At 43.2% G+C, this 15,524-nt stretch overlaps 1 protein-coding gene across 1 annotated transcript; it reads left to right on the forward strand.

Annotated features, from left to right (window-relative positions):
• Positions 1-563: 563 nt before the first annotated feature.
• Positions 564-13,642, forward strand: LOC115151613 (late histone H1). The gene is made up of 4 exons (XM_029695688.1): positions 564-691; positions 11,602-11,904; positions 12,530-12,643; positions 12,787-13,642. Exons 1-4 carry the CDS (start codon positions 685-687, stop codon positions 13,296-13,298), a joined length of 936 nt encoding a protein of 311 aa, XP_029551548.1. The 5' UTR covers positions 564-684; the 3' UTR covers positions 13,299-13,642.
• Positions 13,643-15,524: the final 1,882 nt, after the last annotated feature.

Consider the following 15,524-nt stretch of genomic DNA (forward strand, 5'->3'; position numbering starts at 1 on the left):
GCTGAAACAAGATATCATTTATATTAATGTTCCACTGGATCGAGGTGAGGCCAAATGTAAGATCAGAGCCATTTTGATAGATGTGTGGCAGAAGAGATGAGATTCTGAGTACAAGGGCCAGCATTTATATGCCCTCCAAAGAAAGGTCGGTGGACACAGATTCAAAGGTCAGATTAGGAAGGAAGAGGTGGTGTTTGTTTGATTGCGCTCAGGACATTGTACATTGAACTTGTCATTACATCTGGTTGGCAGCATGTGAATGGTTTGTGTCTGGAGGGTATGGTTGATGAAACAGTGGAGCATGTGTTCTTATATTGTTGTAAGTATGTTGAAGAGAAGGAAAGATTGAAGTGTAGGGTCATTGAGGTTGGACGGGGTTGGATGGGGGGGTGGAAGGGATTTGGGTAATGGGGGAGGGTCTATTAAAAGTTAGTAGGGATCTTTTTTATTTTCTCAGAATTACTGAGTTAGGTAGGAGGATTTAGAAATATGTTGTAAACCGGGATTGACCACACACTCCAGCACAGTAGGTGGCGGCATGCACCTTTAATGTTGGTTTGCGGACCACTATTATATCATAGAAGAAGAAGACGACACACCCACAACTTCAACTTCCTTTTCGAAACACTAATCGACACCCACCCAGTTTACCAACAGTCAGAAGAATATCTCTTCTGAAACCAAATGGCTGGTAAGTACAGAATAAATGTGCCTTATAAAGATACGTTTTGCTATGAAAGAATGTCTTAACTTTGAGGACAGAATTTCCATTTCACTTTCATTTCTACCTGTCAAGAGTAATCACTAGCCAAAAACTCAACTTCACGACCTATGATGGAGTTGCGCAACGACGAGTGTGGGCAAACTGCACCTCCGACTACATCGACTCGCTGTCAGTCAATAGTTGTAAAAATGTCCATTATTTAATGCCTACTGAAAAATACTAAAGGCTGATCAGGGAGGACCATGCATAACTGGCACTAGTAGAGAGCTATAGGTGCCAGTGGATACGGTACAGCCGCCACAGGTCTGTCCAGCAAGAACAAGTCAGATGTCTTCAGATCAGGTTTATTACAGATAAGGGTTCACCACACTCCTTGTATTGACAGTGTAAACGAAAGTGGTCCTATGGAGGAATATATAATATAGAGTCTAGATATAATGTACATACACATAGGAATAGCGTAAACAGGGTAGGATACAGTAGCCTAATAACATATCTCTGAATTACCATTCACACTATAATGACCAGACAGTAATACCACATTTATATGACTGAATACAACAATGTAGTATACAGGTAAATAATGCACACAAAAGAAAATGACCACTGATAAGAATAGGCCAGATCTATACCAATGTAATTACATAGAAAGTAGCTGGACTAGCAAGACCATGCTAAATAATTACATGCTAAATAAGGCAAATACAATACACGGTAGCATGAGGCTACATAAAGGTGCTGAATGTCCATAAACACGGCTATATGAGTAAAACAGACAATATAACACTTAAGAATAATGCATATTTTAGGCCTTGCCAATTCATTGATATTCACATTATTATTACATTCTAAAATACAACGTGAACATTGCTTGACTAAATACCCTGCACAAAAAAATATACACGCAACATGCAACAATTTCAAAGATTTTACTGAGTTACAGTTCGTAAGGAAATCAGTCAATTGAAATAAATTCATTAGGCCCTGATCTATGGACTTCACATGACTGGGAATACAGATATGCATCTGTTGGTCACAGATACCTTAAAAAAAGGTAGGGGGGTGGATCAGAGAACCAGTCAGTATCTGGTGTGACCACCATTTGCCTCATGCAGCGTGACACACCTCCTTCGCATAGAGTTGATCAGGCTGTTGATTGTGGCCTGTGGAATGTAGGCCCCACTTCTCTTCAATGGCTGTGTGAAGTTGCTGGATATTGGCGGGAACTGGAACACACTCTCGTACACGTCGATCCAGAGCATCCCAAACATGCTCAATGGTAGACATGTCTGGTGAGTATGCAGGCCATGGAAGAACTGGGTCATTTCAGCTTCATAGAATTGTGTACACATCCTTGCGACATGGGGCCATGCATTATCATGCTGAAAATTGAGGTGATGGCGGCAGATGAATGGCATGTCAATGGCCCTCAGGATCTCGTCCCGGTATGTCTGTGTATTCAAATTGCCATCAATAAAATGAAATTGTGTTCGTGGTCCGTAGCTTATGCCTACCCATACCATAACCCCACCGCCACCATGGGACACTCTGTTCACAACATTGACATCAGCAAACTGCACGTCCACACAACATCATACACGCTGTCTAGCATCTGCCTGGTACAGTTGAAACCGGATTAATCCGTGAAGAGCACACATCTCCAGTATGCCAGTAGCAATCGAAATTGAGCATTTGCCCACTGAAGCCGGTTACAACACCAAACTGCATTCAGGTCAAGTGCCTGGTGAGGACGACGAGCACGCAGATGAGCTTTCCTAAGACAGTTTCTGAGAGTTTGTGCAGAAATCCTTTGGTTGTGCAAACCCACAGTTTCATCAGTTGTCTGTTTGGCTAGTTTCAGACGATCCAGCAAGGTGAAGAAGCCGGATGTGGAGGTCCTGGGCTGGCCTGGTTACATGTGGTCTGCGGTTGTGAGGCCGGTTGGACGTACTGCCAAATTCTCTAAAACGATGTTGGAGGCAGCTTATGGTAGAGAAATTAACATTCAATTCTCTGGCAACAGCTCTGGTGGACATTCCTTGTGGAAGAAGGTTGAGCAGAGCTAGTTGGACTGCTCTCAACTCCAACATGTTGATGTGGAGTTTGGACCAGCTGAAGCTCCCGTTCTCACCCGCAATACTGATCACCATCCTGTTGTCATGACGTTGGCCTGTGGGTAAGGTTTATGACCCCCCCCCATAAATACCTTTCTCCCTTCCCCTCTCTGACCCTACTGAAGGACTTGAATAGCCTGTGTTAAATATAGAGAGTCTGGGAACATCAAACAAATGGGGAAAGGAACCATATTTTGGTAATAAAACCAGTTGGAAATATGCTTTGGAACGTAATGAGTATGGATGTCAGTTCGTTGTTATCTGAGACATTATGATTGATGACAGGACGACATAAACTGTACCTGAGAAAGTATACACCCTCTAGTTATCAGAGTAACATGGAATTGTTATGCAATTGAAATGTTTGATATTGAAATTGTTTGTTAGGAGATGAAATGTAATTTTAGCTTCCAAATGAGAGATTTGGGTTTTCATAAGGAAAGTGCCCTGCTTGATCAGTGGCCCACCCCTGTGAAGAGGAGGGGTTATAAACGATGAAACACATCCTTCCCCGCTCTCCACTATATAAGCCTTTGACGAAAAGATAACCACGTTGTTCCAGCACGTGAGGTCTGCAGCCTCTACGTTAGAAGGACACACATGTCAAGGACAGAACTAAGCCAACCTCGGCGTGAGCTATGGTATGAACTGGTATGAACTTTGAGCTTATTCACTACAGAAGTGCTACTTCCTAGCCGTTGAGTTAGCAGCGGCCGCTGTAGACGTGGGCTAGGAAAGGACGGACGACGGATCCAGTCTAACAGACAGACGAAGATACCACCACGTATCCAATTTACCACCAGAGACATTCTTCCAAGGACAGGGAGATCTGTTGGCCAACCCGGCCAGCATCTACGACCAATCTACCGAAGCGCAGCTCAGAGTAAATATTTATTGCATTTTCCTTTTCCAAATGGGTGGTAATTTAGAATGCATAAGATAATGTATTTACGATAGCACAGCTGCTGTTTCTTCGTTCCTAAATCTTCCCGCTCTTTCATTCAAGCCCAACCCCCTTTCCTTTGTGTAACCAGCCATGATACAGGTTCCGTCCACCAGGACGTTTTCTGTATGACGTCATTTGTATTCTGTGTATATGTAATTCTGTGTGATTAGTTTAGGTATTTAGTAAATAAATAATTAAACCCAATTTTGTATTGCTGATTCAACTTGTTAGCCAGGGTTCGTGAAGATAGCCAAGAATTTACAACTTTCATTATGAGACTGAAAATAAGATAAGGGTTAATATTGACTGCTATCGATGTAAAATATTACTAAGTATTTTAAGAGTTTATTCGGAAGATAACGGCTCTATAAACGTTCTTCCGTGGTGCCCCGACTTTCTAGTTAATTACATTTACATGATTAGCTTAATCAGGTAATATTAATTACAGAGAAAGAATTTTATAGGTTAGCATGTCATATCACTTAATCCGGCATAGCCAAAGACACGACACTGTCAAGGAGGTGTCTGTTTGAACCAGTTCCCTCCGATAGACCCTGCCCGGGTGTATCCCACCTGAAAGTAATTTCAGGGGTCGTCATCTTGCCAGTGCTCGCGTGAATTCCTTGAACACAGTTAGGTGACAATACCCGTGTTCCTTGGGATGTAGACCTTGAGTATTAAACCACCTCTGCAGGGGTCTCAAGTGTAGAAGGCCCAATAGGGTCAAAAGAGGGGCTGCGGAGAGGAGACTCATTAGTCTCTGACACTGAAGAACAGTCCACTTCTGGTCTTGGACAAAAGGCTTGAGGTGATCTACAATTTTCTGAACTCGCTTTTCGGTGAGGTGTGCCCTCATTAGAGACAAGTCGATCCGCATGCCTACAAACATCACCATTTTTGTGGGTGGACCAGGTGGCTTTTTTTGCATGTTCAACCTGAGGCCTAGCTCTGAGATGTGCTTCAGGAGAGATGTCGTGTCTGCTCCTGCCTGTTCTCGTAACTGAGGGCAGATTAGCCAATTGTCTAGGTAATTTAGTACTATCATCCCTTGTGATGTTAGGGGTGCTAGAGTGGCATCCATGCATTTTATGAATGTTCTTCGTGCCAGGGAGAGGCCGAAAGGTAACACTTGGTACTTGTACGCTATGCCGTTGAATGCAAAGAGCAGGAACGTCCTGTGAGACGGGTGGATCGGTATGTGGAAGTAGGTATCTTTTAGGTCGACAGTGGTGAACCACTGGCCTGGGCTGATAGCATCTTGATGTGGAGCGTTTTCAAGCACTGGTTGAGAGGCCTCAAGTCTAGGGCAAAAGTCGCCATCCCTCTTGGGGACTAGGAAATATACTCCATAGAACCCACTATGCTGTTCTGTTGGTTTGAGTTGTCTGATTGCATTCTTCTCCAGCAGGGAGGCAATCTCCAATTGGAGAGCTTATCTTTTCAGAGGGTCGGCTGTTGTAGTTGACCAAACCCCTCTGAAAGGTAGTGACCGGCATCGGAACTGGAGTTTGTACCCCTGTAGTACTGTACCCAGCACCCAGGGGGACTCCACAAGCTCCTCACACTTTTCCCGATGCGTGTGGGAGAAGCGGCAAATGCCGGAACCACACCCATCCGGATGACTGAGAGGGCCCGTCCTCGTTCGGAGTAGAGGGGCGGTGCTTGTTATGCCGCTGCCTGTGCTGGTGGTGGTGCCACTGCTGAACCGGAGCCTGTTGATGTGGCTGATCAGAGCATTGCTGGTTTGGGGGAGGGCCTAAGTGGCCTTTCAATTCAGGGGAGAGCTGAGGTCTAGACTACCATGGTCTCTGGGTAGGGTCATGCGGAGCTGGGGGGACCCATGAAAGACTGCAGGGTCTCTCTGTCCTTCCGCAGCTTTGCCTTTTGGTCCAAATGGCATCCACACCAGGACCAAAAATGTGGCCTCTTTAGATGGCGAGCTCCATAAAGAGTTTCTTTATCGAGGCCGACATCTTTGTCTGTGACAGTCAAAGCTGTCTGCGTGATGAGATGACCGTAGACAGGGCTTTGCCATTAGCACTTGACATCTCTACGAGGAAGAGGGGTGTGGACACTTGAGTCATTCCAGCTATCAGCTAAGGGTCACCGTCGGTGGAGAGGCGAGCTATCAGATCGTGCAGGTATGCGAACAGCAGATTGGTCTCATTCATGAGACGAGCCACCATGGCCAAGGTCAGGAAGGTGTCCTTTAAGTGGTCGTCAGCAGCCCGATGAGGTCCAGGAGGACAGCGGGGAGACCTACCAATGATCTCCTTGCCTGGGAGGACCATGGACGCAACAATGGGGTCCATGATGGGGTACAGGTCCAGTCCCAACTCCTCGGGGGAAACCATTAAGGTCCAAGGCTTGCACTGGCTTGAGACATGGAACCTTGAGTTCACCTTTGCCCAAGTTTGACACAGTTCATTGGAGAACTTGGGGCACTGAGGAATGTACGGCTGCTGTTAGGGTCTGGATTAATATCCAGTGCTTTTAGAACCCTAGAGAGGAGCTCCTGCAAATAAGTTAATGAACAGGGCACTTCACTCTCAGCCCTGTCAGAGCCATGGTTCACTGACTGAGGAGGGTTGTTTACGCTTGAGCATTTATCTCCTTCATCATAGATAATTGTGCTTCACATAGACGTGGGCCAAGAGTAGCACAATACATGCAGCGGAAGGGGGAATTCACAGCCTGAATGGCATGCTCTAAGCCTAGGCACATCATACATGTGGATTGGGCATCAGCCGAAGCCAAGCCAGCATTGCATTTATCACAGTAGTATTGCATGGATAACATTATCCCTGTCTAGACAGAAGCAGAAATACAGATTAGGGATGCACGATATATCGGTAAGCAAATCGGAATCGGCCGATATTAGCTAAAAATGCCAGCATCGGCCCGATGTCTAGTTTAACGCCGATGTGCAAAACCGATGTCAAAGCGGACGCACAAAGCTATATAATCAAATCAAAGTTTATTTGTCACGTGCGCAAAATACAAAAGGTGTAGACCTTACAGTGAAATGCTTACTTACAGGCTCCAACAGTGCAATTTCTAAGTAAAAAAAAAAGATATTAGGTGAACAATAGGTAAGTAAAGAAATAAAAACAACAGTAAAAAGACAGTGAAAAATAACAGTAGCGAGGCTATATACAGGCACCAGTTAGTTGGGCTGATTGAGGTAGTATGTACATGTAGATATGGTTAAAGTGACTATGCATATATGATAGAGAGTAGGGGTAGCGTAAAAGAGGAGTTGGCAGGTGGTGGGTGGCGGGACACAAGGTAGGCAGATGACGTAATGATATAGAATTTTGTTAAACTTAAATTAATTTACTCAGTCTGCAACCCAGAGTTTGTAAAGTTCTGGTTTAAATGAAACAGACAGAATTCCCAGCTTACAATAGTCAAATCAATGTTTATTCATGAGGGCACTCTGAAGTCCATAATACAAAGACATCCATTTTATAGTTCACTCCTTACTTACGCACATACATACACACGAACAGTAGATATCCTACGCACATACATACACACGAACAGTAGGTGGGATGTATCCCTCCCCAGAGTTCTCACCACAGTTTATCACTACCCAGCGCTGTCCGTTCCACTCCCCCGAGATTAAAGGAACCTTGAAAATGACTCCCTGTCCTATCATAAATTTCTCAGAGTTCTAGCCATGTCTGGTCAAACACAGTTGAATTGTTCGCGGTATTTTCTTAGACACACACACACATTTCTATCCCTCACAGGTCTCCTCTGAACCTTGTTGGACTTACGTTTAGTACTTTAATTATTCATTATACATGCTACATAAACAACTAATTACTAATTAGTTACGTTTCAGAGTAGAATTATTTAATCATTATCTTTAAACCTATAAATTATTTTATCACGTAATGACGCCACGAAAAATATAGCGCTACACGTGCAATACAGCATTCCTAACCTAGCCCACAATGTCTGCTGTGTGGATCGAGCAGTCAACAAGTCGAGCAAGTAAGAAAAAATCTACAACTCAAAGGCGAAATCCATTAACGCCAAGATAATGGAATTGATTGCCCTTGACAATCAACCGTTCTCTGTCGTGAATGATGTTGGCTTTCGCCCGACTGGTCGAGCACCGGTACACACTACCAAGTAGGCGCTATTTTTCAGATGTTGCTGTACCGGAGTTACACAGTATTGTTGAGACTCACATCCATGAGCTACTTGCTATGGGCGTCACTGCTATTATCTCCACGACTGACATTTGGACCAGCGATGTCAGCCCCATGAGCATTATGAGTCTGACAGCACAGTGGGTCGATGAGGATTTCGTACTGAGGAAAGCCGTATTGCATGCTCAAGAATGTGCTGGTTCTCATACCGCATTTCAATGGCATTTGAGAACATGTTTGAAACTTAGAAACATGAACACTCCTAGCTCCAATCGAACAACTGACTCGAGAAGTAAGCTCAACTGCGTCTGCAGCAGACGTGATACCCTGTCATAGCATTGAAACACCTGCTCAACAAAAATGCCAACACAGATCGTCGGGTTAACTTGGAAAAGTACTCTACTAGTGCCTGTGAACAAGCGATTCAGTGGCATTCTCTCTGAGCCTATACGCCACCATGCTAGGTACAAGGACCGCTACTTTGATGCAGACAAGAAACAGGTTTTACGTGAAATATTACAGACACAGCTGGACAAGATGGAAATGGACACAGTGACAGTGCGTACAGAGGAAGAGAGGCCACGGACAGACAGAGCTGAAACTTCACTGCTTGACATGTATGATGAAATCCTGGTTGAGACTGAAGAAATGAACAACGAAACAGCACAGCAGGTAAGTGAAAGAAATAGGTTTTGATTATGTTTTACTGGTGATGGGGACATACGTAAATGCCAACAAAATAACTTTTTGGTCAGTGTGTGTGTGTGTGTGTGTGTGTGTGTGTTTCAACTATTTAACTGTACTAGAATGCTTAAAAGGCCGCAAAAATTTGAAATATCGGTTATCCGTATCGTTTGTTTTTTTTGGCAAGGCAAATATTAGTATTGGCCAAAAATGTCATATCGGTGCATCCCTAATACAGATACTGTATGTCTTATGGAAAAGATAATCTGTATAACACCCCTTTAATACTATACCAGGTGTAAGTATAAAGTAGTTATGTTCTCAGTGCAATACGTGAATTAAGTAATAATATATTCTATGGATATCAGAATATAGTCGGGAAATTTCACTCACAATCCCCAAAAAGTATGGATGTGAGGAGCCAAACTCAACTAACATGGTAACAGACTGTGTGAGGATAGGTCCTGAGAACAGACTGGCCAACTCTTGCGACATTAGTGAGGCGTGTGCTCTGAATCTCACACCGGCAACAGCTGCAACTCGAGCCAGTAAGAGAGTATGCTACTGTAGCTAGGATTCGAAGCCTGGACATTAAGGTGCGATTTGGCGATCACCGTCCTACTTCTGGAGAGCAACAGTGTTTAACTAGGGTAGGGTTAGGGTTAGGGGTGGGGTGGGGTGGGGTAGGGTTTGGGGTAGGCGCGGTATCCAGTCTCAATCTCCAGAGAGAAGAGGCTAGCATCCAGCTGAAGCTAACAAGCAACAGGTAATGCAATTACCCAGTAGGCTAACCGGTGGACAGACACAGACAGGACAACTAACCCATGTGTCGTGTCTTTGGCTATGCCGGATTAAGTGATATGACATGCTATTCTATAAAATCCTTTCTCTGTAATTAATATTACCTGATTGAGCTAATCATGTAAATGTAATTAACTAGAAAGTCGGGGCACCACGAAAGAGTGTTTATAGAGCTGTTATCTTCCGAATAAACTCTGAAAGACCTAGTAATATTTTACATCAATAGCAGGCAATATTAATCGTCACCTTATTTCAGTCTCATCTGAAAGTTGTAAATTCTTGCTTATCTTCACGAACCCTGGCTAACAAGTTGAATCAGCAATACAAAATTGGGTTTAATTATTTATTTACTAAATACCTAACTAATCACACAGAATTACATATACACAGAATGCAAATTATGTCATACAGAAAACATCCCTGGTGGACGGAACCTATATGATGGCTTGTTACACAAAGAGAGGGGGTTGGGCTTGAATGAAAGAGCGGGAAGACTGAGGAACAAAGGGAGAAGCTGTGCTATCGTAAATACAGTATCTTAGGCATTCTAAATTACTGCCCATTTGGAAAAGGAAAATGCAATAAATATTTACTCTGAGCTGCACTTCCGTAGGTTGGTCGTAGATGCTGGCCGTGTTGGCCAACAGAGATCTTCCTGTCCTCGGAAGAATGTCTCTGGTGGTAAATTGGATACGTTGTAGTATCTTCGCTGTGTGTTAGACTGGATACGTCGTCCGTCCTTTCCTAGCCCACGTTTACAGCTGCTGTGGCTAACTCAACGGCTAGGATGTCTCACTTCTTAAGTGAATAAGAGTTCAAAGTTCATACCATTCACAACCAAAGCTCACGCTGAGGTTGGCTTAGTTCTGTAGTTGACATGTTAGTCCTTTTTAACGTATGGACCGTCGTCCTATCGTCCTCGGAACAGGAGGTTACATTTTTGTCAAGGGCTTATATAGTGGAGGGAGAGAAGGGTGTGTTTCATAGTTTATAACCCATGTCTCTTCACAGGGGCGGGCCACTGATTGAGCAGGGCTCTAACCTTATGAAAACCCAATTCTCTCATTTGGAAGCTAAAATTACATTTAATCTTATCACAAATAGTTTTATATTCAAACATTTAATTTGCACACAACAATTCCATGTGAATCTGATAACTAGCATGTGTAGACTTTCCCAGATACAGTTTATGTCGTCCTGTCATCAGTCATAATGTCTCAGATGACAACCGAACAGACATCATATACATGAAGTACCAATGCATATTTTCAACTGGTTCTATTACTGAAATATGGTTCCTTTCCCCCCACTTGTTTGATGTTCCCAGACTCTCTATGTTTAACAAAGGCTATTCAAGAGTCCTTCAGTAGAGTCAGAGAGAGAGGGAAGGGAGAAAGGTATTTATGGGGGGGTCATAAACCTTACCCACAGGCCCACGTCATGACACATGTGTCATGAACAGGTTGTCCCAACCTGTTCACCCTACTTCGTAGCACGGTGTCGACCTGTAAGAAAAAACGTAACATACGACAAAACACTGCAGAGCACCAGTGGAGGTTGCTGAGGGGAGAACGGCTCATAATAATGGCCGGAACGGAGCAAATGGAATGGCATCAAACACCTGGAAACCACGTGATTGATGTATTTGATAACATTTCACTGATTCCGCTCCAGTCATTACCATGAGCATGTTCTCCCCAATTAAAGTGCCACCAACCTCCTGTGCAGAGCACTCCTGGGAGGAGCAAGCTTCGCCCAAATGGAGTATACTCTACACACTCAAAGAAAAACTCACCTACAGTCTTCTACATACACTTCTCTCTCACCTACTTAGCTCTGATATTAATATCTCCACTCATCCTTCCGCCAAGTTGGAAGGATATCCCATTGAGTGACTAGCATAGTCCCTCAAGCGAAATAGAACTACGGATTGCAGTCATCCAAAGAAAATAACACAGTTACACATGACAAACATAGGTACAAGGTAGGCATTAAACAATGGACATTTTTACAAGTATTGACTGACAGTGACTCGTCGCCGCTCAACTCCATCGCAAAGCTAAGTCCTCACTTGAAATGACAAGAATGCAATTCATATCTTGATGGAATTGAAGCAACAGACTGAAACTTGTATATTCTTATTTTCATTGTGCTCTTCTGTCTGGATAGTCAATCAATTGATTGATGTCCGGGAGCAGTTTGTCAGCCTGGTGACAGAGGCTAATATCAAGGCTCTACTAGACAGACTTCAGCATCCACATGAAGGCAGAAGATTTATCAACAAGTTGGAGGCAGAAGAGGTGATACAAAAAAACCCTGAGAGGGCCGACAAGGCACGTTCTCTTATTGATATGGTGATTAGTAAAGGTGATGCCGCTTGCAAGATGATGTTAACCACATGGGATAATCTAGACCCTTCAAGACAGATATTGGACACACCGGCAGATGTCCTCACAAGCCAAAGGCCACTAGGTCAGTACTACTTAACCATTTCACTTCTCCCAGACCAGCTCAATTTCAAATAGAATAGCCCTGTTTACATAGATATAGCACTGCTTTATATCTATGCCTGTTTATACAAAAAATGTGATCTACTTTATCAAACACTGTACAATGCTCAGTAAATTCTGTTGGTATATCATAATATTTACAAAATGCACAATAATTTGCTATTTTGTTCGGGGCGCAACTTTGTTTTTAGAAGTGGGGGGACATACCTTTTTTGTGTGTGTGTGTTTTACCCCAGTCGGAGAAGCACTCCAAACAGCCTACCCGACCGCTCAGAGGCATCCGCATGGTCCTAAAGCACACCGTTGCCTCCCTTTGTATCACATTCCAATGATAAAACTGGGGGGGGAAAAATGCAATTTCAGAATGTGGGGGGAGGGATATGTTCCCCGCATCCCCAGTGAAAGTTGCGCCCCTGATTTTGTTTAATGCCAAGATCTTATTAATTGCACACAACAAATGTGGTCGTACTACAGACAATGATGTTCTATGTTCAACAAACAAAGTAAACGGAATAGGATATTGCAGTGCAATGGTTGCAGGCACCATTATTACATTAGTATTTTCTCTTTGATATTTCCATCAAAAGGATCCTCCTCAAGGATGCCTCCAAGTCAACGTTCTCCTCCAGCATCGTCTCTTGTCATGGGTGCTGAAAGAATGGCAAATGAAACAAAAACTACAGTGATTAATTATAACTACAGTAAGTGGGTGCCATTTGTAATTCTAAGATTTTACATGGAGAATTTTCAAATCACGCTTTCCACTGTTCATAACCAAACACATTTATAATGTGATCTCATTACTTATGTTGTGATGTAACTGTTTCAACTGTTATGCCTCCAGCTATGCCTATTCACCAAGCCCACCCAAACCTGAAGAGGAAGGCTGAAAGCATTGGAATTGGAACAGTTGGAAGCACTGTAAATAACGCCAAGAGGCCCAAAATTGAGGCCCACCTTGAGAAAAACATGAAGACTGCACCCAAGGCACCTGCAGCCAAGGCACCTGCAGCCAAGAAGCCTGCACCCAAAGCACTTGTACCCAAGGCACCTGCAGCCAAGAAGCCTGCACCCAAAGCACTTGTACCCAAGGCACCTGCAGCCAAGAAGCCTGCACCCAAAGCACCTGTACCCAAGGCACCTGCAGCCAAGAAGCCTGCACCCAAAGCACCTGTACCCAAGGCACCTGCAGCCAAGAAGCCTGCTGCAGCTAAGAAGCCTAAAGTCAAGAAGCCTGCTGCAGCTAAGAAGCCTAAAGTCAAGAAGCCTGCTGCAGCTAAGAAGCCTAAAGTCAAGAAGCCTGCTGCAGCTAAGAAGCCTAAAGTCAAAAAGCCTGCTGCAAAAAAAAAAAGCTAAATAAAGGTTTAAAACATAAGAGCACCAGGTGCATGTGCCTAAAATTCTTCTTATGAGATGTTTTGAATGTGTTAGGCATATTGCCTTATATTGCCTTTATAACATTCAAAGCACCATATAGATGATGTGATAAGTCTTTATGGAACTGTCAAGCATTTTGGCACGAGACACCATCATGCCTTTTTCTTATTATTTCTGTTGCTCTATGATTGCACCTGTAAGGTGCTATGAAAATGTCAAGAAGGCCAATACTTTGTAAGTTGATGTTTCAAGTAAATCATTTTCTCATTGCTACAATCCAATTATGAGATTTTGGAGGATTTATAAAATATTTATAAATGTGTTTTTACTAGTTTCATTACTTGATTTTTTTATTTAAATTTAGGGTTAGGGTTAACTGGGGTCAACCACCTTTTTTATCAAACTGTAACCAGTGCTGCAACCTGGTTCAGGTTATCAGTTAACCTACCAGGGTAGGTTACAAACAGCACAGGAATTAAATCATCAACATTTATTGATCACATCTTTACTAATGCTGCAGATATTTGCTTTAAAGCAGTATCCAAATCCATAGGATGTAGTGATCAGAATATAATAGCCCTATCTAGGAAAACCAAAGTTCCAAATGCTGGGCCTAATATAGTGTATAAGAGGTCATACAAGAAGTTTTGTAGTGATTCATATGTTGATGATGTAAAGAAAATGTGCTGGTCTGTGGTGTGTAATGAGGAGCAACCAGACGCTGCACTTGACACATTTATGAAACGACTTATTCCAGTTACTAATAAGCACGCACCCATTAAGAAAATGACTGGAAACTTTTCAATCCCCTTTGATTGATGAGGAATTGAAAAATTGTATGGTTGAGAGGAATGAGGCAAAATGTCAAAACATATTGATGCAGTAGTGGCTAAGATGGGGAGAAGTCTGTCTATAATAAAGCGATGCTCTGCCTTCTTAACAACACTATCAACAAGGCAGGTCCTACAGGCCCTAGTTTTGTCGTACCTTGACTACTGTTCAGTCGTGTGGTCAGGTGCCACAAAAAAGTACTTTGGAAAATTGCAATTGGCTCAGAACAGGGCAGCACCGCTGGCCCTTGGATGTATACAGAGAGCTAATATTAATAATATACATGTCAATCTCTCCTGGCTGAAAGTGGAGGAGAGATTGACTTCATCACTACTTTTATTTATGAGAGGTATTAACATGTTGAATGCACCGAGCTGTCTGTCTAAACTACTGGCACATAGCTCGGACACCCATGCATACCCCACAAGACGTCTCTTAACAGTCCCCAAGTCCAGAACAGACTAGGGGAGGCACACAGTACTACCTAGAGCCATGACTACATGGAACTCTATTCCACATCAAGTAACTTATGCAAGCAGTATAATTAAAAAACAGATAAAAAAACACCTTATGGAACAGCGGGGACTGTGAAGCAACACAAACATTGGCACAGACACATGCATACACACACACATGATAACATACGTGTAACCGATGTGAAATGGCTAGTTAGTTAGCGGTGGTGCGCGCTAATAGCATTTCAATTGGGTGACGTCACTCGCTCTGAGACCTGAAGTAGTTGTTCCCCTTGCTCTGCAAGGGCCGTGGCTTTTGTGGCATGATGGGTAATGATGCTTCGTGGGTGTCAGTTGTTGATGTGTACAGAGGGTCCCTGGTTCAAGCCCAGGTTGGGGCGAGGAGAGGGACGGAAGCTATACGGTTACATACACATGGATTTAGTACTGTAGATATGTGGTAGTGGTGGAGTAGGGGCCTGAGGGCACAGTGTGTTGTGAATGTATTGTATGTTTTTAAAATTGTATAAACTGCCTTAATTTTACAGGACCCCAGGAAGAGTAGCTGCTGCTAATAGGGATCCATAATAAATACAAATACAAATAGAGCCCCACAGTGGATGCGTCATAATACCCATAAAACCTAGTGGTCACCATTCATTTTAGAACCACTTCAAACAATGTCTGTGTTTCATGTAGGCTTTCCCTGGCGGGCAAGATTACTTTATTCAATATATTCGGCTCTATTTACTCTCAGATTCTAAAATGTTAATTAGCATCAAAGTAGACATCATGCAAGACTACAAATCCCTGCAGGCTCCTGCACGTTATCGCTAACTTTTGCTGTTAGCTAGCTAACCACTCGCTACCTTGATCCAAAACGAAAGATATATTGAACATTTTCCAAATAATGTTTGAT

The sequence above is a fragment of the Salmo trutta genome, chromosome 17 (genome assembly GCF_901001165.1).
Source record: "Salmo trutta chromosome 17, fSalTru1.1, whole genome shotgun sequence".
NCBI lineage: Eukaryota > Metazoa > Chordata > Actinopteri > Salmoniformes > Salmonidae > Salmo > Salmo trutta.

Coding starts and splice junctions, on each gene's coding strand:
- LOC115151613 (XM_029695688.1), top strand. Junction 11,905..12,529: donor CACAAGCCAAAGGCCACTAG/GTCAGTACTACT, acceptor TTCCATCAAAAG/GATCCTCCTCAAGGATGCCT. Junction 12,644..12,786: donor AGTGATTAATTATAACTACA/GTAAGTGGGTGC, acceptor TTATGCCTCCAG/CTATGCCTATTCACCAAGCC.